This window comes from Perca flavescens, chromosome 1, assembly GCF_004354835.1.
Source record: "Perca flavescens isolate YP-PL-M2 chromosome 1, PFLA_1.0, whole genome shotgun sequence".
Lineage (NCBI taxonomy): Eukaryota > Metazoa > Chordata > Actinopteri > Perciformes > Percidae > Perca > Perca flavescens.
The window spans coordinates 1960001-1986880 of NC_041331.1; the positions used below are offsets into that span (position 1 = coordinate 1960001).

The window sequence follows — 26880 nt, forward strand, 5'->3', positions numbered from 1 at the left end:
TAATTAAAGACATGCCAACTGTGAAGGCTAGAGCAACGGCTATGCTAGGCATAAAAAGCACATGGAAGAGGGAGACAGAGAAAGAGAAAGACTGATACCAGATGTTAAGGCCATCCAGTTTTCAAGGTGTGTCTGATCACACAGGCGTACAAAACTAATCAGTACAAAGCAAAAGCATGCTAATCCTGTAATTGCAAAATAGGCAATCTACAATCACTTGATTATTTCTTCTGCGTTCCTCCGCTCTTGCACACTCTTTCAGATTTTTCTGTTTCGTTAAAATGTCTCTTCTAGGCAAATTACACTTCAAAAAGCACACTGTCACACCCACATGAATGAGTACTTGATGAGCAGTCTGCATAAACACACATATACCCGCCCCCGCACTGCACGGCAGATTTCAGCACATTATTTAAATATCTGTGTGTGCATCTGCGTGAGAATTTCTTTGTCATTGGCTTGTGATCCAACCCATCATCTTCAATCAGCCAGGCCTTTTACACTAACAGAATAATTGCAAGTGTGTCTGTTGCCAATAACAGGGTGTTAAGAACAATAACTGTCATAGCTGAAATATTTTAAAACAACCAGCACAAGGTCAACTCTAGCACAGGCCAGCATGCTGCTGAACTGGGGAGGTACTGTAGGTCTCGGTTTCTGTTGGGACAAATATCAGCATGCCGCACAAAGGTTTGATTGGCTCTATGATGTTTCTATTACAGTAGGACACAGAGAACTTGATACTGGTAAGGCCCCGTACTGTTTTTGGTGAATTGTTTTCAGTTAAAGATATGTTAAGACTAACGCTGTTTGTATAAACTGCGTAATGCATTGTTATCAACTGGTTTTGCTAACAATGGCTAACCTGGCTAGAATGAATGAAAACAATGAAAATCCGACATGTAAATGGAATGCATTCAACTAGGTTGTGACATCATTCCCAGCTCTGGCTTCCGAGTTAAATGGAACGCATTTTTAGTGGATGGGGCATGGGCCAAACTAAAAAGTACACGTCAAATCAATTATTCCCAAAGATTGTTTTCTGTCATTTTACATATTTTTGTTATCACATTGATGTTTGTTCAAATGTTCTTTTTTTTACAAGTTCGGTTTGTATTAGGTAATTGATGCTATAAAAACGGGGTGAAACGTCATGATTGACAGCTGTGATTGACTAGTGATTGGTCATTTGGGAGGAAATGGAGACGCGTCGTCCATCTTTATATAGGGCTTATTCGATCTACGTCATCAATGTTTGCGGCAGCCATGTTGTTGACATAGAAACCACGGCAACTGTCAGTCTGTCCATTGACAAGCAAGAAACGGCAAGAAATCGTCGGTATTGTCGCTGAATTTATTTATTTTTTACCGGCGCGATGGTGTGTTGTGTAATACACGGCTGTTCTAACAACAGTAATAAGAAGCCCGGAGTGAGTTTTTATGCAATACCAACTGTCAGACAACGTGAAGGGAGGGAGACAGAGGAGTTGAGCCAGCGCAGGAGAGACTTGTTGCTAGCTAGAATAAATAGGCTAAACTTTCAGCCAACTCCTCACAGCAAAGTCTGTTCTCATCATTTTGCTACAGGTAAAGTTAGGGATATATGCCTCACAGCAAAGTCTGTTCCCTTCATTTTTATCACATGTAGGCTAACGTTACTGTTTTTACATAACATTACCTCACAGCAAAGTCTGTCCCCATAATTTGATCACATATGGTTAGCTGTAAGTGTAAGCAGTGGCTGAAAAAGCTCTTTCAAAATAGAGGAAGCTGCCATAAATTGAGACAATTATTAAATTAGTATTAATAAGATATATTAGTATTAATACATTTGTATTAATACAATGTCCTTTGTGGGCTTAAGTTAGCCAGATCCCCAAAACACAGTTTATACCTACACAGTGTTTTCAGGCATGATCAGACATCAGTATCATGCAGTAATTTGGCATTGATAGGGAATCAGTGCTTGTATGATACTGTTATTTTGTTACAGCGCTCCTAGTAAAAGTTAGTCTGGAGCCCTGACTTGTATTAAGTTGAGGGTGAACAGTCCCTTTTGTGTGGATTTCTTTTAGGTAAGCCATCATATCTACATGACAGCACTCATCCTGATTGGGCCCCCTCATTGAAGCTGGCAGGAGAGACAGGTCAGACAGGAAAGGCTGAGAGAGCAACAGACTTCCCAGAAAAGAGACCCAGAAAAGGATGTGCAATGGCCAGGTACAATAGGGTGCAGCAGCGAAGAACACAGGCGTCAAGTTCAGGGAGTGTGGCACAAGAGCAAGACAGCCCAGGGATGAGCACTACAGAGGCTTGCAGTGAGGTTATGGATACTTTTGAGACTGTTGAGGAAGATATGTGCACATCTGAAGTGTGCTCTAAAATACAAGCTGATCACCAGAGACTGCTTACTGACAACATTACTCTGAAATGTCAGCTAGCTACAGAAAAGATAAGCATAGACACACTTAGGGATGATGAGAAAAAAGTCAGATTTTATACAGGTTTACCCAGTTTTGCTACATTAATGGTGCTCTATAATTTCATTGAAGGTTCCCTTACTGACAGCATTAAAACTTCACTAACCAAGTTTCAAAAACTTGTGTTGGTACTGATGAGACTCCGCCACAACTTCCCAGAACAGGACCTTGCCTACAGATTTGGCATTTCACAGTCTACCGTGTCCAAAACCTTTGTTTGTGTCATACATGTCTTGTATGTGAAACTTAAGAAGTTTATCTTTTGGCCGAGGAGAGATGAGCTTTTGAAGTCTATGCCAATAACCTTTCAACAACATTTTGGGTCAAGATTGACAGTAATAACTGATTGTTTTGAAATTTTTATAGAGAGGCCTTCAAGTTTGACAGCACGCAGTCTCACTTGGTCTTCATATAAACACCATAACACTATCAAATACCTTATAGGCATCACACCTCAGGGATCCATTTCTTTCCTCTCTAAGGCATGGGGAGGGCGTACTACCGATAAACATGTCACAGAAAACTCAGGCTTACTCGAGCTACTTAACCCTGGTGATTTCATCTTGGCAGACAGAGGTTTTAATATACAAGAGAGTGTAGGGTTAAAATGTGCAAAAGTTGTAACACCCAGTTATACTCGAGGAAAGCTACAGCTGTCTGCTCTTGAAGTTGAGGCCACCCGCAAAATCGCACACGTCCGCATACATGTAGAAAGAGTGATAGGATTGGTGCGCAATAAATATGGGATACTGTCTGAGAAGATACCCATCTCCTACCTGGTGACATCAGGATCCGAGATAGCAGTAATCGATAAGATAACTACAGTGTTGTTGCCTTACCAACATGTGCTCTTCGGTTGTACCTTTTGATTAGAGGTGTGTGGTTGTAAAACGGGTTGTTAAATGGATAGTTCACTTTAAAATGAAAAATTCTGTCATCATATACTCACCCTCAAGTTGATTCAAACCTGTATGAATATGTTCCTTTGTGTTCAACAGAAATAAGAAATTCATACAGGTTTGAAACAACTTGAGGGTGAATATATGATGACAGAATTTTCATTTTAAAATGAACTATACCTTTAACACATGTATAGTGTTACCTTAACATCACAAATGTCAGGTTTAATATGGAATAAGTCAAAGTTATTTTATAATCATCTTACATTTTAGCATTAAAGGCAGTCAGAAACGGTACTGAATTTCATATTTTGTATAGAATAACAAAACACAATGAACTGTAAATACAAATTATAATAAAAACATGTTACCTTACCATCTTAATCACAAAAGTCAGGTTCAGTATGGAATAAGTCAGTTATTTTAATAATCATCTTACATTTTAGCATAAAAGGCAGTCAGAAATGGTAATGAATTTCATATTTTTGTATAAAATGACAAAACACTGAACTGTAAATACAAATTATAATAAAAACCTGTTACATCAGAATCCTCATTTCATGTGTCATACTTTACCATCACACTCCAGCTCTACACACCAAACAGTACCATTTGCTCCTCTTATTAGGCATACGTTTCATGTTCATACATGAGAGATGGAACCATATATGAAGGCAGTCCTCACTGTGACAACGCACCACACGGTCACGCACTTTGTATGGTTGCTTGCACACGCAGATGATGTCTGATGGGCTTGGTTTTTCTCTGCTTTCAGAGGGACCCACTTCAGTCACATCAGCTGCGTCAGTCGGCATTGCTGATGGACATGGCCTTGAGAAAAGTTTGCCCACAAGCTCTGGGAGAAGGGCTTTGGAAAAAGGATCCTTAGATTTTGACTTGATTACTTCCCCGAGTTCAATATCTGGTTCTATCCTCTCTATGTGTACATCATTTTCTGACCATACAACAAAATCAGAAAACTCCTTATTGCATACAAGCATCTGTGTCTGGACCTGAAAATAGTAGGCATGTGAATGTTTGAGCTGTAATTTGCCATTACATTCCTCCAAACAGAATCTGCCATCAACACATTCTTTGAGGCTTATGCTATCATGTGCACAAAACGGACATTTAACCTCCACTACACCATCACCACAGCAGTCGCAATGTACTATCCCATCTGGTGTAGCACCTATGTGAGGCAGTTCTGGATTTATTACAAAACCACTGGTCTCACATCTGAAATTGGTGTGTGAATGCATTTGCTGACGATAAAAAGTTAGTGTCTGTTGTTCATGATCACACCCCCAAGTGGTTGCTTTACAGTACTTGTAAAGCCTGCGCTTAGAGGGTAACACATATTTTTGATGAGGCTTTGTGATGGATTCTCAGGTGGTGTGGAGCAAGCAGCTTTCATGCGTGAGGCTGTAATTCTGCCAGCCCTAAATCTATACCAGGCTTTACTTTTAGACTGTTCTCTTGTCTGCTGTTCTATTGTGTCAGCTTGCCTTTGAGAAATGTTAATTGCAATGGTACTACAGTGTAAGAGTAACTGTTCGCTTGTCATAGAAATGCACTGTTCATCAAATAGCTCACGTAGGGGCTGGCCAGTATCGGTATTCGACACTGGAGCACAGAACTCTGCATAGTCTTTTATGACAGACAGCAAGACTGGTTTATCACCTGTAGCATGCAGCTCTCCCAGGAAAGTAGCGATCTCAGCATCTGTTGGCTCTGACACATCAGGTAGCTTTGGTTTGTCCTTGTATTGTATTGGTTTCCCTTCTGAAAATGTTGTGTCCAGTCTGTTTTTGATTATAGCTTTTGAGTGAAAGTCAATGTTTTCTACTTCAAGGTACTTTTCCTTTGGTTGTCCACTTGGAAGTAACCAATATGCAGGTTTTTCTGTCACAGTTTGGGACTCACGGAGCAAAACAGCTGCCTTGATGGCAAAAAGAACTGCTCCAACATGGCTACATGTCTCGCCTAATCCTGCCATGCAGGTGCAGTGTGCAGCCAAGATAATGCCATCCTTCTGGGCAGTAACCCATGGGCGCAGAGGTGGGGCACTTAACTTCTGACTGTGTTTAACCTATGAAAATACAAAAACACAGAATTGCATTCAAAATTTCAAACAAGATACATGCATGACATTAATTTTTTAATTGTGTGTATGGCAGCTTCTATTCTTATCTTATGGCAAATAAACATTCACATGCCTAGGTTATTATTTTCACAAAACACAGTTTCAAAAGGTTTTCAGATATTGTTAAATAATATCTGAAGCAGAAACAGAAAAAGTATAATGACAACAAAACATAATAGTTTCAGATGTTATTCTGCAGCCTGTTGCACCAGCTGTGTGTAGGTTCAAAAGTAGCTTAATTACAACGTAAATTATTACTAAGTTGTGATTTATGCTTCACTAAAATAAAATGTTGCACCACGGAGATAAGTTACAACATTACTCTGAGTAACAACTAGGGTCTGTATAAATCATAAAATGTCATGATTGCCTTATTTGTGACTTGAAGTTATGACCAAAGTAATCGTGGTGTAAATAATTTTAGTAGCTGACGAAGTTACAAACTAAGTAGTAGTTACTAAACCTCTAGTGTCGACTTTAAGATAAAAATTACACACAGCTGATGCGACCCCGTGATGGTAAGCTAACGTTAGCTATAGCAATCATCATCAGGTTTTGCAAGTAAGTTAACGTTAAGCATCACATAAAAAAAGTTTTTTTACATACCTCTGCGATCACGACAATGTTTGACGATGTCGTTGGTGGAACAAAAATAAGAAGGTTGCCGACTTTGCCAGAGATGAAGTAGTTATATGACTCAAGTGACTTGAAGGCTTTCAGCTCCTGCGAAGAGTATGCGGATACTGTATGCACGAGATAATTATAAATATCCGGATAGGTTACGGCTGGCAATAAGGACGGATCTTTACTTAAAGCTAATGGGTCTATTTGATATGGGTCCACACCAACCAAGCTTATTTTCTCTTTATATCGACGAGATGAAGCCATTACGCTACTACTGCTCCCCTCAACTAAAATCTGCGTGCGGGAGATGTCATGTCAACAATATGGCCGCGGTTAGCTACTTCCGGTGTTTGCGAATAAGCCCTATACAGTCTATGATTTATACATTCTAGAGCTCTGCAGCTTAATGTAGGTTATATCATACATTTGAGTGTAAAGTCTACACAACAGTTGTTACATTGTAACTAGTTATATTCATAAAAAACATTGTCACAGAAAGTGATGTTTCATTCAGGTCAGCATTCAGGTAACGGGAGTGAATGACACAGACAATAAGAGACCTAAAACAGACTGGTTACTTTAGGCTTTTCAAAAGACAAGAATATAAAGCATGCTTTGATGTGTGAACATATTATAAAAATGCGATTTTATCCATCTAAGTACGGCCATAAACCACAACATTGACAAAAGTCTCAAATAGAGTTCTGTCCCAGACTATTTGTCGTAGGGGATGATTCAGTATTAACCGAAGAGAGTAAGTACAAAATTGGATCCAAAGCAGCATCATGATAGACAGACAGATACTTCTTAGAGGGTGGAAAACCGTGGGAGTACCCTTGGTCTAAGAGACATTTGGAAAACTAGAACTGGGGGGGGGGGGGGGTGGTGTTGTATTTGTATGAATGCTGTATTCAAAAAATAAAAAACTGTTAATAACTAACATTTACAAAAGTCTCTGGAAAACCTATAAGGCCGGTTACACACTGGACGCGTCACGCCAGCGTGTCAGCCGCGTGGCGTGTCCGTTTATATTTCAGCTCCCATGGTAACAGGTTAGAGCTTACACAGTGCCTGCGTGAGACACGCGTCTCAGGCGCGACGCGTGCCTGCTAGAAATAGAACCGACGCCTATTTTCCACGCAAGACGAGAGCGTGTTGGAAGCGTTTCCAGACAAAATAGAATAGGAAAATATGTTTATATGTCATTTAGACACAAATACATATTAATAAATGAAATGTTGATGTTTGAAAGCCTCTAGGTTTTGATATAAATGCAGATAGGCCTATATGAATGTAATTTTTTTTTTTTTTTTTTTTAAATCGATTTTCTAATATTGCACCTGTCAATACAGAAATATTCTGTAGCCTATTTTGCCGTCAATACTGCCAACGTTGTCTTTGCTGTAATCAAATCAGTATATATTTATGTTTAACATGGTATTTCATTTTATATGGGAAACATCCATGTGTCCAGACAAGGCTAGCAGCAGCAGCGCCGAGTCAGACACGTTTCTGGTGTGTAAAGACAGACAAAATCCACGCAGCTGACACGCAGCTGACATGCAACAGAAACGCCACGCTCACGCCACACCTGCAGTGTGTAACCGGCCCAAGAGATTCTGCCAAAGTCAACACCTTCTTCACAGTAAGTTTACGTAACATACTGGTGCCAGGGGCAATCTTAAGTGAACGCAACATAAAATGGAGTAATGGTAACTGTACAGCGCAATACTGAGCGTGCATATCATCATAAATATAAAGGGATGTTTGTCACAGACAATAACGTGCTCTCAATGTAGCTGTGGTATCAAAGAAACTTCTCCTCCCGCTCGATCATTAGTCTCTCCCATTTTTCTACCCATTCCAGCATGACAACAGTCGATAAGGAACAACTTGCACCTGCTCAGGGGGGAGGTGGTTTTTTTTCGAAGTTTTTGACGCCTTTTATTCACAGTTTGTTTTTGCTTTTTCCAAAGTTTTAAATTGTTAAATTTTTCTTCTACACATTTTTAGCGCTTATTTCTATGTCCCATATTTTCTGATACAAAACAAAAATTGAAAACGGGTCAATTTGACCCGAAGTCAACACAAGGGTTAAGTTCAATCTTGACTTCATCTTTTAACTAAGCTGTATTAGGGGTGTGAATCTTCACTGGTCTCACGATTCAATTATGATTATCCTGTCAACAATTCGATCCGATATTATTCAATATCACGATGCATCATGATACGTCACCTCCTCAATATTATATATTGCTACACATGCTTTTCATCAACAAATTCAAGCAGTCAGATATTTATGAACTCCCTTTTTATTCTATCTGCTCTTATAAAAGAAACTTCCTGAATGTAGCAGAGTCTGAACACAGCAGACAAAAGGCAAAAACAGCAGTGGCCGGAAAATCAACAAGTAACATCAGTAGGGAATAATCGATTATGGTCTGTCACTGAATCGATGCAGAATCATCCAGGTCCAGATCGTGATGCAAGGATTCATTTCAACACCCCTAAGCTGTACTATATGGTACAACCTGTTTTTACTAAATTTTAGGGTAACTCCTGCTAATCTATGTTTGAAGTTACACATAGATGATGCAACAGGCGTGAGATTTGCCACAACCCCATTTCAATGGATTGTTAAGAGATCATTTAGATGACACAATAGAGGGGAGAGCATGAAAGAAAGACACACCTCCCCTAAAGAAATAAAGTGGAAATGAAACTTGAAGGGTGCTCTTCATCAGACCCAGGTCATTTCAACAAGTCATCTGACAGCATGAGACTGGAATCAATCGTTTGCTCTCTGTATCCATTCAGGAAAAAAAATCTAAAACAACTGGGGACATTTTTTTATCCACACTTTTCTATCACAAAACTTGCTGCAAGCATGTGATGTCTGTTTCGGAATCTTCAAAATGGAGTGTAAACTTGTAATTTAAGCTGACACATGGTAATTAAAAAAGTGAACTAAAGTGAGTTAATCCAAGTTGATACTCTGGTTTAGACTGAGAAGAGTAGAGAAGAGAAGCAGAGCGTGGGGAGATGAGCAGCCCTTGAGTTATTCATAGCCTCTCCATCAGATTTGTTAAGGGGATTGGAAGCAATTTAAAGGCCTCCGCTGACTGTTTGACTCGAGCAGCATTATGTCTCTCTATTCCATTATGTTGAGCCGCAGTGTGGGGATAAAGACCAGGCTTCCTATTAGCCTCTGTATAAACAGATAGGGTGATGCTAGGTGGGTGCTAAGCCTCAGCAGAGAAGGAGAACTCTGACATTGAGGAGAATAGACATCAGGAGGTGGGAACCTATACTATCTGCTTGCTTTGTATCACCATCACCTTCCTTCTATCGGTTTCTCTATGCACACACATAGCCCCTTATCTGCCATACTCTGTAGCCCAGAACAGTAGCACTATTGCTGCGGATCAAGAGGTGTTATTTGATTCAGTGAACAGTGAGCTGAGAATAGTCACAGGTCTGTTACTCAAAAACAAATGGATGAGCACATTTAAAGCACAATTTGTGACCCAAATGTAAACAAAAAAGCAGCCAAAATACAAACCGCAGGAGTGAAATCTGCCAGATATTCACACTACTTTGTTTTTTTTAAACAAAACCGATAACCCTCCACACAAGCAACATGTATCAGAAATGATCTCCATCCATATTTAAATGCCTATCAACACATCACTTGACCATATGTACAGACACTGGGCATGCGCGTGCCTGTGTGAACAGGAAGCAGATTGTCTGGGGTTGAAAATCACGGATCCATAAGTTGATAGTACTTTGGAGAAAGAACAACAAAAGTAAGACCTACCTAAACGATAAGCCTGACTGACGTGCGTTGTCGTTTCCAAAGGTCTCCGTTTTAGGGGCTCAGAAACGCCGGAGTAGTGTGGACGCAAGGTGTAAACGTAGCAAAAGAAATGTGTTTTAAACAAAAACATATTGGTGTGGATGTAGCTTTATACTACACATTTACATCAGTAAGGTTTGTCAACACAGAGGAAAGCCAGAGCTTTATGGAGGAGAAATTCCTCACTGTGCATTGTTTCACTTTGTCAATAGAAGTGCCAAAAAACATGCTGAAAATGTGATCTTTTTGTTTTTGTAACTTTCAAGACCTTAAATGGATAATGTTACAAAAATCAAGCTTAATCATTTTTCACTTAATTGAGCAGCATTTTATTTTTGCCAGCCTGTGCTTGCAAGTGTCCAATTAGCAGCTTATTAAACCCGCTGGTGTGCTTTTATGGAGCTGTCATGTCTCTGTTAGGCCCGGTACTGACTCCAAAGAAAAGTCAGGTCACTGAGTCATCCATGGCCTATATACTGTACACATTCACTTGGTTTATGGTTTATGCCCACAATCTTTTTACAAGATACAATATACATGATGTATGGTTGTGGAGTTGCATGGCCCTGATAAGACAGAGCAGGTTTTAGCAGCCTGGGGTGTTAGTTTTTTTTTTTAAATGAGAGTGAAGCGCTTTGCTTGCTGTTTTTGCGTTGCTGAGCGCCTTACGTTTTTCCGCTCTATGCCCCTTGTGTTTTTACAGGAACGCCCTGACAACTTCAGTTGAAGAAACTTTAACTCAGAGCAGAAAAGCACCCCACGTCATTTCACTTCCCAGCAAAATAACAGTTGGCTGAGGATGGGTGATTCGATGGTTGCCTAACAAGGAGAGCAAAAATATGCAACGAGCATCGCTCTTTCTAATCTTCAACAAAAAAGGCATTGGGTTGCAAAAGAGACAACCTCTGGTGTTGAAAAATGAAAACAATGCGTGAGTGCCAAAAACTACAGTTCATCGAGTGGCCATTTGAGGCTGGCTCCAAAAGGGAGTCAATCCCCATAGACCCCCATCTTTAAATGCCCAACTTTACAGCAGAAATAAACATGTTTACAGACTGGTACGATATATGGGTTTGGTCTCTATAGCTTAGTTCCCTCTTCATGACAACTGTGTGTTTAAATTATATTTACGTTTAAAGTTCTGCATAATTAAGGGCGTTCCACTTTTAATGACAGGTGGGCTTCCATCACAGGAGGCGAGGATGGACTTTATTCAGCCTGCCTCAGCTCCATCTACGCTCCAACTCTTTGTCTGTTTTGGATTAGCCAAAGTCAGGCACTGCCACGATGGCGACGGACGGAGCTTAATTTTGGTTTTTCAGAAATCTATGGGTGACATCATGGAGAGTACGTCCATATTTTATACAGTCTATGGTTGCGCCTTGCATTACGCAACCTGCAAACGTGGTCTGTCTGATGAGTAAAGATAGTTGCAGAGATAAGGGAGGACATGGCCGCTAGATTATTGATTCCACTGTGCTGGATAGTGCCGGGACTATATATCGGTTACTGTATGACTCCTTTCATAACTGAACTCTTCTCTCCAGTGTTTCCCACACATAAACTATTGTGTGGCGGTCCGCCTCACTATCAACACCGGCCGCCGTATATTGAGTTTTGTTATTTCTTTTATTTTTTTTAACGTTTGTCTGCATTTCCTTTCCCTGCTCTCCTCCGTCTCTCTGTCACTTGATGTTTCTCACACACACACACACACACACACACACACACACACACACACACACACACACACACACACACACACACACACACACACACACACACACACACACACACACACACACACACACACACACACACACACACTTCTTTTTAAGCCCCCAACCCCACCTTCCAGGCACCGCAGCAATGGTTATGTTTAAGGTTACGGTGAGGGTTAGTGCCTGTAAGGCGACGTTGGAGGCTTAAAACCCCATTGATCCCCCTGTGCACTCAGCGTCTGTCTCCATCAAGGAGAGAAGACGGCTGGCGAAATTCACAAGTTCACGAAAGGTTGGTATCTATCTCGTGTAACACTTTACATAATCACACATTCACAATCACCGACCCGACCCTTTAGCAAACAAGCGATTGCGCCCGCTTTAGAAAGTTAATTAGTCGCAAGTTTGCGGTAAAATGCAGTTGGGTTGTCGAGGTCAAAACACTATATGTAGCAGCTGTGAATCAAATAAACTTATGGTAAATAATGTAATGTCATTTTATACTCTTACACTGAATGTTTGCTGCTTTAATCCAGATGAGTATTGAAAAGTATTTTCTGCGGCTGAAAAAAGCACGTGTTGAGGATGAGGACCAGCCTGAACCGGAGGTAGCCTATCAGTCTGAAACGGAGCTCAACAGTCCGACCAGTGGAATTAGTTATGTTATTAATTTGTTCACAATATTTTCAGGCTTCAACCAGTGAAAGACAGGGGAGAGAAAGACAGATTTGTTAGGCATTGAAGTAGAAGAGGACAGCATCTAAATGCGTGTCCTCCTCAGACAGCTAGCTAGACTATCTGTCCAATCTGAGTTTTCTGTTGCACGACTACAACTTTTGAACGTTCCAACAAAACAAGTTCCTTCCCGAGACTATTTTGCAGAGGCAATCTGTGGGAATCTGTGGGAAACACTGCTCTCTGTTGTCCAGACAAACAAAACAAGAATTTGGTCAATTAAAGTGATGGTTCGGAGTAATTTCACCCTAGGGTCCTTTGCACCATGACCTCGAGCCAAACACCACCCCAGAAGCTTTTTTCACCTGGGTCTAACATTGGGAGAGTTAGCATAGAGCAGCGTTATCAGCTGAATAGCTTAGCGCAGGGGCTAATGGATCCAGTGATGTATCTTGTAAATGACCCCACTAATAATGCCCGAAATGATGCCAAACTTCTACACTAGTACAAATAGGTTATGTACTCATAAAACGATGGATTGGAAAGTTTGTAAGTACACCAGAAGTGTATGTAAATAACACTTGCCTGGTGGCTTCAGCTCTCTGCTGTTGTTGTTGCTGCTACCTGCAGTTAGACGAGTGCTTAAGGCCGTCTACAAATTACTACACCGAAAAGAGATGCTACAAAAATATTTTTTAATTTAATGATTAAATAAGGTAATGTCTCCAAACAATTATATTATCAATTATAACTTGCCTCCTGCTAGTTATACTACAGCACTTAAAAAAAAAAAAAAAAAAAAAAAGTTAAATTAATAAATATTTTTCTTGTATCTCTTTTCGGTGTTGTAATTTGTAGACGTCCCTAAGCACTCGTCTTACTGCTCTGTAGCAACAGCAGCAGAGACGAGAAGCCAACAGGCAAGTGTTATTTACATACACTTCTGGTGTACTTACAAACAAATCGTTTTATGAGTACATAACCTATTTGTACTAGTGTAGAAGTTTGGTATCATTTCGGGCATTATTAGTGGGGTCATTTACGAGATACAAACGTGGGTCCATTAGCCCCTGCGCTAAGCTATTCAGCTGATAACGCTACTCTACGCTAACTCTCCCAATGTTCGACCCAGGTGAAAAAAGCTTCTGGGGGGGTGTTTGGCTCGAGGTCATGGTGCAAAGGACCATAGGGTGAAATTACTCCGAACCATCACTTTAAGGTGCGTACATTGGATGCATTTTAAACGGTTGTTGTAGTTCTGTGCCATTCTGTGTAATTTGCAAGAACACAACTGAGCTGAACTGCTGCCCTGGATTCCTGCAAATTTTGAAAACCCAATCAGCAATGTCTATCAGACATAATATATAGGCAACTAAACTAATGCAGCCCCCACTGTTTATTCATTATTAAAATGCAGAGTATGATGACATTCATTACGTCAATTAAGGATGAAAAAACTGACAAGGGAAACTAAGTGAAAACTCATGTTTTACTTTTAAACTTCCCCTCTCCTCCTCTCGCCTGAAACTTTTTTCCTCCTAATCCTCCTCCACACTCCAATATCCAATCTCTGTCCATGCTTTAGTTGGACTGGAGAGACAATCTGAGGCCAACAACAACAGTAAGAGCAGAGGCAGTGTTACACCCCCTCCTTGTACCTGTAAAAGGCCTTGCAGCAGCAGCAGCGGGGCGGTTCATCCGGGCTGCAGTGCAGAGCGAATGTGACAGCCAGCACCGCAGCTGCTGCATTAGTGTCTGATATGCTGTGTGTGCTTGTGCATGTGTACTGTCACCTCACTCATCACCACGCTCCAAGCCATTAGGGTTATGGGCGCCTGTGCGTGTGTTGGTGGAGCAACAGAAAGTAAAATTCGTAGGAGAAAATGATGGTGTGCAACATAAGAGGATGAGGGCAGAGCAGGGAAGAGGGACCTACAAAGAAGAGGGGAAAGAGAGTTAGAGAGACAGTGTGATAAAGTGATAGAAAGCAAGAGAGACAGACAGACAGAGCTGATCCTCTCTTTTCGTCATGTCCCTGATGCCCCTGAGCAGGTTATTTGTTAGCCAGTTACTTAGTAAACAAGCTTTGACTCCTATCCCCCTCTGGCTGTCAAAGACACACGCACGCACGCGCACACACACACACACACACACACACACACACACACACACACACACACACACACACACACACACACACACACACACACACACACACACACACACACACACACACACACACACACACACACACACACACACACACACACACACACACACACACACACACACACGGTTGCTGGGAAGATGGGCTCAAGGAAGGCCGCCATGCCGTTAGATCTCATTGCTCTGTTTACGGGAGTTAGGGAGATAAATGTCCACTTTGTGTGTGTGTCTGTTGGAGTTTGAATGAGGCTGACAGTAATGAGGCAAAATGAGAAGGATGCAAGCACAAAGTGTGTGCATTTGCTTGTTTTTGTGTTTGTGTGTCCGGTGTATATGTGCCCATAGTCATGCTATATAAGCCATCCTGCAGCATATCAGTCAAGCCCTCTGTGTTCGTCTGCTTGCATCGATTTGTCCCCTCTGTCTTTAACCCTTGGACTGATCCAAGCCTCCGCTGGGCAGAGAGACGGCCTTTGGTATTCTGGAGGAAATGTCACAGCGAAACATATACTTTGCCTCCAAAAGACAGTGGGAGGTAATGCTTCCTCCTCGCTGAGAGTGAGACACAAGGCGATAAGGTTAGTCTGAAAATATGTAGACCTTCAAATCCAATTTATTGATGCAATCTGTTGATTAAGTTACTTGAAGTAAGTTCCTTGCAAGATTTGAAGAGACATTTGAATTAGACATTCTGCTAAAGCCAAAACTACGAACTTATTTTCAAATCAAACATTATTATGGTCCCAAACTATATATGTTACAGCAAACTTATCGAGAAGTCAGATGTCATTGGGGGATCAGTTGAGAACAGGAATCCTTCCCCTTGCCCTTGAAGCAGGTAGATTCAAAAACATCCAAGAAGATGAAAGGTTGTGCGAATTGTGTGAATTAGGAGAAGTTGAGAACAAATCACATTTTCTTCTGTATTGTCCTTATTATGATGAGTTAAGAACACCGATCTTGCATAAATGTTCTCATGCACGGATGATGACCAATTGGAGTGGTTGTTTAAATTTAATATTCATAAGTTGGCGACTTTTGTTTCAAATGCTTGGCAAGAAAAGACTAGAAGGTTTATTTGTTTAGGGTATGTGGTTACTGGGGTTACTTTGGCATCTGGTCCTTTGTCCTAGGTAATGGTGTTTTGTAAGCCCGTGTGGGCTGGGCATATTTTATTGTATGCATGACAATAATTTAAAAAAAAATTCATTCATTCATTCACAATATGACATATGACACATTCAATATGATAAGTCATGAGACCAAATAAATTAAAAAAAAGGGTATAAGACGGGCAACAGGGATTCACAGACTAAACATTTGGCATGTGTGGTGAGCTACAGCATATGAACTGGTGGTTATCAAGCCTGCACCATGACCTTGCATTACAGCATGACAGACAGTAAGCCTCCTGCAACTTTGGACAAATATCCCAAAATGTCAACATCTGCTGCGGGTCTCTTGCACCTGCAGGTTAGACCCAACTGTGCAGACCTCTACAGTATATAAAACTATGTTTTAATGAGGATATTTAAAATATGATCCCGATTCTGTGAAGCTGAGATCCTCAGGAAGGTCATCCCAAAGCGGTGGCGCCCTAAAAGCAAAAGTGATTCAAGAATAGCTTGAAGGTGTCTGCCAGAAGACCTCAGGCTGCAAAGGCCACAGGTTCACAAGGAATAAACAAATAGTAAATAACTGGACACCAGTCTATGCAAAGCCTAAAAGCAATCAGTAAAAAAAATTGATTACATTTTTGTTAGCTTTTAAGCTTTTCAGCATGTTTCTCAAAATGCACAATGTCAGAGTGTCGTTTTTTAGAGGTGCGAGAGTGAACTGTGCGGGGTTAGAGCCAAATCTTCACTGGCCACCTCCATTGATATGTGGCCCTGTCCCTCTGCTAGCAAGGAACCATCGGACTGTGAAACAAGCTTTTTCAAACTTGCCCAAAGCCCACAAAGACGATTTACTTTAGTGTCGAGAGAAGAAAGAGCAGGAGAAAACCTTAAAAAAAAAAAATACATTTGTACTGCTACCTTGTCCGCTGTGAGAGAACCAGGTAAGCTGTGCCATCACACACACTTTACTTGTTAATGCAGTGAAATATGATAATAAAATTTCCTCCTCAGTTCAAATGTCTCACAGAGGCTGAGAGGGTTGAAAGATTCTCTTCAAAGATGCTTTTCTCTATCAGGGATTTTTTCTCAGAGGCTTCAACACTGCTGGCTTAGTAGCTTTGTCACAACACTTTGAATACAGAATGATATCTGTCAGCGTCACGGCAACCACACCAAAGTGTATACATATACACACTCAATGCAACACACAAGCAGTTACCATTGTATTCTGCTGTGTACTACTTACTCAAACACATACAAGAACACCAATAAACTGTACCACGCACCCCGATGTGTACACAGTCACGGTAACACACACACACACACACACACACACACACACACACACACACACACACACACACACACACACACACACACACACACACACACACACACACACACACACACACACACACACACACACACACACACACACACACACCAGGAACAAAGTGAAAAGCTCTGCAGAATAAATCCGTCTCTAAGCCAGTATGTAGCCCTAACTCCACACTATGTGACTTTCACCCCGATCTATCAAAACGGCTCATTCACAAACATGGCAAAACACACCAGCATAGAATGGAGCAATGCTATTCCCGGAGGAAATAATCTCCTAAAACCATTACAGGGAACAACGTAGGTGCAGTCGCTATGGGGAGGATTATGGCCAACCCCCCCCCCCCACACACACACACACACAAACAAACACACACACACACACACAAAATCCTATTTCATTCACTTTCTTTATGGCTGCACATGTGTGCATGTGTAAATAGAAGCTGCTCACAGAACTACTGTAACAAGCATAGAATAGCTCATTCCACGGACTGGAATGAAGTCTCTGCATGTTTGTGTGTTTGTGTGTGTGAACTGTGTGTGTAAACAGGACATGCATCAGTGTTGTGTGCCAACATCAAGCGAGACATGCGTTGTATATAGCACAAACAAGTCTGTGTGTGTCTATTTGCGTAAACTAATTACTTTTACATAGGGCACATTACATGTTAAGATTGTTGTAAAAGCACTTGACTTTGCCTAAGAATGCAGATATAAACCTGAATTGCTGCAGCCTGGGATGACCATGTTTGTGCCTTTAGTTAAAACATAAAAATGGCATGACCAGGGGTCTCATTTATAAAACTGTGCGTAGGATCCTTACTATAAGTGTACGTGCACCCAAAAGCCCAAATTGGCGTACGCCGAAAAAAAGTCTGATTTATAAAACCCTGTGTACGCACACCTGTAAGCAATGTTCCCTTTATAAATCACAGATTGACTACAAGTGTGTGTACATGGATCAGCCTCTTATCCCGCCCTGTACACGCCCATTTTTAACCATAAATAGTCAATGTAAAGCACCTCGTGAATGCTGATCAGTATGTTAATGACCCTGGCAGTTGTTCTTTCGTTAGACCGAATCATGCCAAATCATGACGACTGGCGGAGAAAAACAAACAAAAAAACTCTCAGACGCTCGGGAATTGCTGCCAATTGAATTAAATCATCGGCCTGTTGTCGCACAGTGTAGGGAAACCGGATCTATAGACTACCTTTATTAATAAAATCTTCCAAAACAGCAGGCATTACGGTACTCGGGGACAGCTTCGATATGACGTATATAATAAGATTTAACAGAACTATATCCAAACAAGCCTTAGTGATGAAGTTGAAAATTATATATAATATTTATTTAAAAAAAAACACTTAACGGTCTGACATTTCCTTGTGGAAACAGCCGGTTTCACCAAGAGTGGCGAGGACCTGTATTTGGACCGGGATGGCACGGTTCCGGCGCATTGCCCTCTCTACTGGACCCAATTCAGTACATAGATCCAAGAGCGCAGCTATATTACTATTACAGCTATATTAGCGAATTTAAATCGGCATGTGAGCCAGTCATTGTCATGGTCCCTGAAGTCTCTTTTTCTCCCGATTCTTCCATTGTTGTCCTCCTGCAGGGCCAGCAGGGCCATCATGCAGCATTACGCACGGGGTCACCGCAGTATTTTGTGATTGTTACCACCTTGCTAAAATCACAGCATCAACTAGTGGTATCCCCCACCCCGAGATACAATTTGAAGACGAAATAAAGTGAAATAGGCAAACACACTTTTCTTCATGCAGGTTTTGTTATGAACAGTATTAAAGTTTGGACTGATAATGCACATTAAGTGTAACGATTGCGCAAGAGCTTAACGGCTGTATTTTCAGACTTTGACATTTGATGATATACGCACAGTTTTAAAGACAGATATTTAGTTATTTAGTGTTCTGGCATTATCTAATACTAGGGTATTTGATACTATACTGTTTTCCATGCAGTCGGGCCATCCCCTCCTCCTGCGCTCAGTAGCGGACAATGTGACGGCTTGATTTGAGTTGGAGGTGTTTATGGAACAATTATCACTCAGTACAAGCGCAAATAACACTGCTGGATTTGATCTCCATGATATGGTGTGAAGAAATGTGCGTAAGGCATTAATACTTAAACATATTAAGAGTAATTGTTATTCCCACATGTACTTTCTGTAGTCTGACTTCAGTTCACCACCTCACCATATGCGTCGCCAATTCCTATTATGTCTCCAAAATGTGCGTACGCATGGGTCAGAGTTTGCGCGGAGGACCGCACATTCTCCCGTCAAGTTTGTTTTTTATAAATCACAACCTTTGCGTGCGAAGTGGCGTACGCACATTTTCAGCCCCGTTTTGTGCGTACGCCACGTTTATAAATGAGACCCCTGGTGTTTTCCTGCTTACTTCAGACAAGGAATACAAGGTGAACACAAAATATATAAACGTGAGAGATGTAGCCTTATAGTAAGGTAAGTAAGGTAAGTAAAGGTGCATTCATAAACTTACTGCATATTTCTGTCCTTGTGCGTACACACAGTTTTAGTTGTGAATCCACACTGATTTTTATGCATCTGGATCCTGCAACGTACGTGGATACATGTGATGCTTGTTGTATTTTCTTTTATTTCTGCGATCGTTTTTAAAATCTAATTCAACTGGTAATTACTGGCAATCTGGGACAGAAATAGCTGCCTCTTCCTGGTAATGATCCACGAATAAACTAGTATTTTGTCTCTTGGAACACCGCTATAAAATTTAATCTAAACAATCTCTATCACATCATGTTGCTTATAACAGCCACACATCTACCTGTATTGTAATAAAAAATGTGGAGTCCCAGAAGGTACTTTGGCCAGACTCGTTAAAAAGACGATGATGCAGCTGTTGTCCCCGGTTACCAGGTGTTTTTGAATGGGGACAACCGGGAGGGAGTTATTAGTGGTGAGAGAAATGTTATTGTATCTTCTAAAAATTGCAGAATGATGAATTAGAACAACACAGGTTTCTGTGGTTACTTTGCTACAGTCTGCTGCTTGATGCACAACATTTAAACAGTGGCTCGCCATGCGTAGTTGTGCCTTGACAGTGTGCAACATCCCTCCAGTAAGAAACTGCAGATGGAACAGATATTACATAGGATTTTCAAATTAGAACTAAATGAAAAAGTACAACTGAGAGTGTTGTGAATGGCATTCATTTTGCAGGTATTTGGGCAAAAACCGAAATACTGCAGTGTTTCCCCTATATTCATTCCGCAACGGCGGACCAACGCCACAGAATGGTCAGCGCCACTGCTAAAGTTTCAAGCGATCATAAATATTCTCTGCTCTTATTGCAGGGACGCCCGCAGCAAAGCGCGTCCATTATAATCAACTTAAGCTGCTACACTGACCATGGAAGCCGCATTTACCCGCGCTTACCTGTGCAGGTATCGCACTGCACACACGGAGCAGACGAGAGACCGGTGAAGATAACCTTGTTGGTAGAGGTTAACAGGCTAGGTAGTGAACGACACGGATTTAGTGTGTTAAATAACCGATGAATATTACTTTAATGTTCCCTTAAATAGTTAATAGGCCCCCAGGTCATCCTAGGGGAGACACTGTACTGGGATATATCCTCTGGGAACCATGAACCAATAGATAATAAGATTTTTAAATAGGTAAAAAAAATAAAAATAAAACTACTGGTGGTACTAGAGGAACTCACTAGAGGATCACCAAAGGCCCATGAATTATTACAATATTTCAGTCTGGACTAAAGTGGTTGACCGACTGACATTGATACAGTCAGTCTGCTAGCGTGGCTTTTTTTTTGTATGAACACGTATGTGCCCTACTGATCATATGATCAGTAGGGCAAGTTGACTGACAAAATCAGAGATTATTTCTTTTTTCACAAATACCTCAGTGCAGGTTGTTAAAAATTAAACAGAAATGACTCGCATAAATATTCAGAACTGGCCTTTGTACATGTCCATGTACAGTTTTCTTCTTGACAAGGGAATTTCTTTGGGACGTTACATGGATAGACAGTATAACTGCAAGCTACGGTCACAGTGCTGTGTGAATCAGAGAGGAAATGCCTCATTTATTCCTACGATTCATGTATCTGCGAAAAAAACCCGTGCTCACCAAACTAAACACAGCGTCTCTTTCGCCCATTTGACGCTGCGCCAGCTTTCCTGGAGGCGGAAATACTACAAACGACACACCTCAAAGGGCTGGCGCATTGCACTATGCCTGTGAGCTCACCCCAGATCTCTAGAAAATGGGAAAATTAGAATGTGAGGAACAGCAGTGAATGCAACTGATGTGTTAATGAAGATGTAGGCTACATGTGGCTGTGGGTGCTGAGGGTTTAGCACTGGGATTTGTTCCTTTCTGTTTTGGTAGAGAAGGAATGTGTAGACTGAATAGACAGTCGTTTACATATTTTAATAAGCCCAAATCAATTATGTTGTTTTAGCCTTCTATCCACACTACACCAGCTTTTGCCTCCACTAAAAAATTTGCTTTTCAAATGCTCGCCCAAGTGGTTTGGGAAAACTTTACTTTTCACTTGCCCATTATTCAGTCAGTTTGTTTAAGTACTTCTATAAATCAGACAGGCCAACAGTTAATTATCTAAGATTTCCTCTGCAAGCTTTCATTTTGGGTCAATATAGTTAATCATAACACAGTCGCTATTATGGACATATCTTTGTTTCTTTTGTAAGACAGCTGTACAAGTATGTAATGAAGTTGTTTGATCAAGAGTGTTAGTGTATCAGCCAATAAATGCTTTAATGAATTAGGTTGCATGTCTGATGGGGCTTTATCTAGGAGCCGGTTTGCTGTGGTACTCAGCACATCATTTATTTTAACTCTGAACTAGGCTTATACATGAGAGTTCCCATGGGATTATTGGATAAAGGAAATTGCAAAAATATAAAGTAAACTCACAGTTTACCTCGAGAGAAAGACAAGTAGTAGAAACGCAAAACAGCATTATTATTATTATTATTATTATTATTATTATTATTATTATTATTATTATTAGAGAAAGGAATTGCCATCACTTATCTAAAAATCCTGAAATATCCTTCCTCGCTGGGTGAGGTCTCTCTCTGTGACAGTACCCAGATCACCGAAACGGCTAAGAGTGCCTCACTCTGCCATCCAAATGCAAACTTAATCCTTGTATAATCAATTCTCCCCCCCCCCACACACACACACACACACACACACACTATTAGTTAGACAATCAACAAGGCACTTCGACACAGCTAGTTTAATTGGATGCTGCACAGAGCATTACCATGCTCGTTGCCTAGCAATGGGTCCTTCTGCCGTATTGCTGTCTTTGTAGAGAGACGGCATTCATCCCACCTGGGACGGAGCCGCTCTCATATCAAAAAATCTGACCGAGTTTATCAGACATAAACCATGACAACCCAAGTTTGATATTAGTAATCAGGGGTGCAGTACTACGCGCCCCCCTGTGCTTCCGTTGGAGCAGTCACCCACTCATAGTCTAATAAGCACGGTGTCTGTTCCCCGACTCAGATCGGTTAAATCAAAAGGTAAACAAAAGATGCGCTATACTTAACAACCTAATTGGAATTAAAACGACTGCAACGATAGAACAAAATAGGAAAATTAGATGTGGACTATTAAATATTAGATCTCTGTCTTCTAAAGCATTATTGGTAAACGAGTTGATATCAGATAATAACATTGATTTATTTGGTCTTACTGAAACCTGGCTGGGCCATGAAGACTATGTTAGTCTAAATGAAGCCACTCCTCCCAGTCATATTAATACTCAAATTCCTAGAGGCTCAGGCCGAGGAGGGGGAGTTGCAGCCATCTTTGATGCAAGCCTGTTAATTACTCCTAAACCTAAATTAAATTATAACTCCTTTGAAAGTCTTGTTCTTAATCTTCAACATCCAAAATGGAAAACATTACAGCCAATTATATTCGTTGTTATTTACAGGGCTCCAGGTCCGTATTCTGAATTTTTATATTTTTTATTTAGTTTTTACCATGTTTAGTCCTTAAATCAGACCAAGTACTTATTGTAGGTGATTTTAATATCCATGTGGATGTTGACAATGATAGCCTTAGTACTGCTTTCAACTCATTATTGGATTCAATCGGTTTCATTCAGAGTGTGCACAAGACAACGCACTGTTTTAACCACACCCTCGACCTTGTGCTGGTATATGGTATTGAAATTGAGGATTCCACAGAATTTGGTATTAACAGATCATTCTTTAATCACTTTCGAATTCTTACTACCTGACTATATTAAATTAGATAAAAGCTTCTACACCAGATGCCTATCTGACAGTGCTATAGCTAAATTTAAAGAAGATATTCCAACAGCATTCGACTCTATGTCATGCCTTAACATAACAGAGGACCTCTATGTTAACCTCAGTCCCTCTCAAATTGATACATTTGTAGACGGTGCTACGACTTGCCTACGGACGACCTTAGACTCCGTTGCTCCCCTGAAAAAGAAGATGATGAAGCAAAGGAAATTAGCACCTTGGTATAACTCCCAAACTCGCAAATTAAAACAAATCTCGCGAAACCTTGAATGTAAGTGGCGTTCCACAAAAGTGGAAGAATCCCGTTTGGATTGGCAAGAAAGTCTCAAAACCTATAGGAAGGCCCTAAGAAAGGCCAGATCAGACTATTACTCATCATTAATAGAAGAAAACAAGAACAACACAAGGTTTCTTTTCAGCACTGTAGCCAGGCTGACAGATAGCCACAGCTCTACTGAGCCATCTATTCCTCTAGCTCTGAGTAGTGATGACTTCATGAGCTTCTTTAATGATAAAATTATAACAATTAGAGATAAAATTCATCACCTTTTGCCCTCAACTTCTAACGGTTCACTTTTAAACGCAGAGTCGCTAGAAATAACGACTAGTCTCGACATATACTTAGACTGCTTTTATCCTATAGACCTTCAACAATTAATGTTAAAGATATCCTCAGCTAAGCCATCTACCGGTCTCTTAGACCCCATCCCAACGAGATTACTCAAAGAAGCGTTACCCGTGGTAAACACTTCATTACTAGATATGATCAATATGTCCTTATTAACAGGTTATGTACCGCAGCCATTTAAAGTAGCTGTGATAAAACCTCTTCTGAAAAAAACCCACCCTTGATCCTGAGGTCTTAGCAAACTATAGACCTATATCTAACCTTCCCTTTCTCTCAAAGATCCTTGAGAAGGTGGTTGCTAATCAGTTATGTGATTTTCTACATAGCAATAGTTTATTTGATGACTTTCAATCAGGATTTAGAAAGCATCATAGCACAGAGACGGCACTGGTGAAAATTACTAGCAACCTTTTAACTGCTGCAGACAAAGGACTTGTCTCCATTCTTGTTTTACTAGATCTTAGTGCTGCATTTAACACTACTGACCATTCAATCCTGTTACAGAGATTGGAAGACTTGGTTGGCATTAAAGGAATTGCTCTAAGCTGGTTTAAGTCCTATTTCTCTGATCGATCTCAATTTGTTAATGTTAATGATAAATCCTCCAAGTACGCTAAAGTTAGCCATGGGGTTCCTCAAGGCTCAGTGCTTGGACCAATTCTATTCTCCTTATATATGCTTCCTCTAGGCAATATTATTAGGAAACATTCAATTAACTTTCACTGTTATGCGGATGACACCCAATTATACTTGTCAATCAAACCAGACGAAACCAGTCAGCTAGCTAAATTTCAAGCGTGCATTACAGATATAAAATCCTGGATGACCTATAATTTTCTGATGCTAAACCCTAACAAAACTGAAGTTATTGTACTTGGACCTAAACACCTCAGAACCTCATTGTCTAAAGACATAGCTGCTCTGGATGGTATTGCCCTGGCCTCCAGCACTACTGTCAGAAATTTAGGAGTTATTTTTGATCAGGATATATCCTTTAATGCCAATCTAAAACAAACCTCAAGAACAGCCTTTTTTCATCTTAGTGACATTGCCAAAATTAGGAATATCCTGTCTCAAAACAACGCTGAAATTGTAATTCCCTACTGTCAGGTTGCTCAAATAAGTCCCTTAAGACTCTCCAGCTGATCCAGAATGCTGCAGCGCGTGTTTTCACAAGAACTAAGAAAAGAGATCATATTTCTCCTGTATTAGCTTCTCTGCACTGGCTTCCTGTAAAATCCAGGATTGAGTTTAAAATCCTTCTCTTGACCTACAAAGCTCTAAATGGTCTAGCACCATCACATCTAGAAGAGCTCCTAATACCCTATTGTCCCACTAGAGCACTGCGCTCCCAGAATGCAGAGTTACTGGTGGTACCTAGAGTCTCTAAAAGTAGAATGGGAGCCAGAGCCTTCAGTTATCAGGCTCCTCTCCTATGGAACCAGCTCCCGATCTGGGTTCGGGGGGCAGAAACTGTAATCGCTTTCAAGAATGAACTTAAAACTCTTCTATTTGATAAAGCTTATAGTTAGGGAGTGAGGAGTTGCAGTGTTCACCCAACTGGCCCACCTGCTTCTCTTCATAATTGTTAGATTAATAATACATAAAGTAGAGGGAGGCAGGCCAGCCAAGCCCGATCCAGCAGGGGGAGAGTTCTAAGCCCGAAAAAGCTACCTCTCCTTATGACCTGTCTCTCTTAGTTACGCTGTTATAGTTACGCTGTTATAGTTCTAGACTGCCGGGGGACTTCCTTCCTTCCTTTGACACACTGAGGTGCTCACTCCTCTCCCACTCCTCTCCCTTTCTATTACTATTACTATTACTATTTGTGTGTATCCGGTCCCAGAAATGCTTGTTACTAATCCTACCTTCTGGGGAGTTTACTCCCCGGAGTCCTTATGTTTTTTCCCCCAGCGTATTTCCTTGGAGAACGTTGGCACCAAGATCCTGGTTCCAGCTGTCGCCGTGGTCCTGCTGCACTTCCTGCTGAGCTCAGCGGTGCCCTGCAATGTCATGCTGCTTCCTGCTGAACCCTGCAGCTTCCCGCTACATCCAGTCACTGTTCTGTCTACACTGTGTATTATTAATGTGACTATTATTGCCACTGTTCATCACACCCCCAACCGGCCCGTCAGACACCGCCTACCAAGAGCCTGGGTCTGTCCGAGGTTTCTTCCCAAGAGGGAGTTTTTCCTCGACACTGTCGCACTGCTTGCTCTTGAGGGAATTACTGTAATTGTTGGAATTGTTGGGGCTTTGTAAATTATAGAGTGTGGTCTAGACCTACTCTATCTGTAAAGTGTCTCGAGATATGTTATGATTTGATACTATAAATAAAATTGAATTGAATTTGTGCATGTTTTTTCTCCCCAAAATGGCATCAATAATTACTTTGCTTCCTATTGTGCTCCTCCTCGCTTCCTGCCCAGCTCTTTCTGATTTACCATCATATAGAAGATACGGGTTACCGGAATCCTCAACTGGAGACAGATCTAATATGGCTGGATACTGTATACCATTTAACTGATAAGGACATCTCCTGTTGTCATTTGGCTTGGATGACGCTTTGAGAGCTAATGAAGCACCTGCTCACATCAGCAGTGTATTGTATAAATCTGAACACCTCCTGGCTGTCCTGCACAAGCCGTGTTCCTGCTAATTAGTTGCCACTGTGGTTAGAAGTAACCAGAACAGAACAACTACGACGATAAAGCCAGCTCAATGCTAAATTATATTTTTGCTTTCGTGGTGCAAAGAAAAAATAGCAACATACTGTACATACCACTTTTTTCCTGGCAATACTGTTTCTAGGTGCTAACTATTAGACCAGCTTGAGGTAACTGGGTCACCATTTTGAAGACATGGATGGTTTACTCTCCCAGT

At 40.9% G+C, this 26880-nt stretch overlaps 2 protein-coding genes across 3 annotated transcripts in view; both read right to left on the bottom strand.

Annotated features, from left to right (window-relative positions):
• Nucleotides 1-26880, bottom strand: part of itfg1 (integrin alpha FG-GAP repeat containing 1) — a 185579-nt gene that overhangs the window by 147225 nt on the left and 11474 nt on the right. The window lies entirely within an intron of this gene.
• LOC114555142 (uncharacterized) lies at nt 3813-6482 on the bottom strand. The gene is made up of 2 exons (XM_028577320.1): nt 6132-6482; nt 3813-5471 (listed from the first exon to the last, which is right to left on the bottom strand). Exons 1-2 carry the CDS (start codon nt 6411-6413, stop codon nt 4659-4661), a joined length of 1095 nt encoding a protein of 364 aa, XP_028433121.1. The 5' UTR covers nt 6414-6482; the 3' UTR covers nt 3813-4658.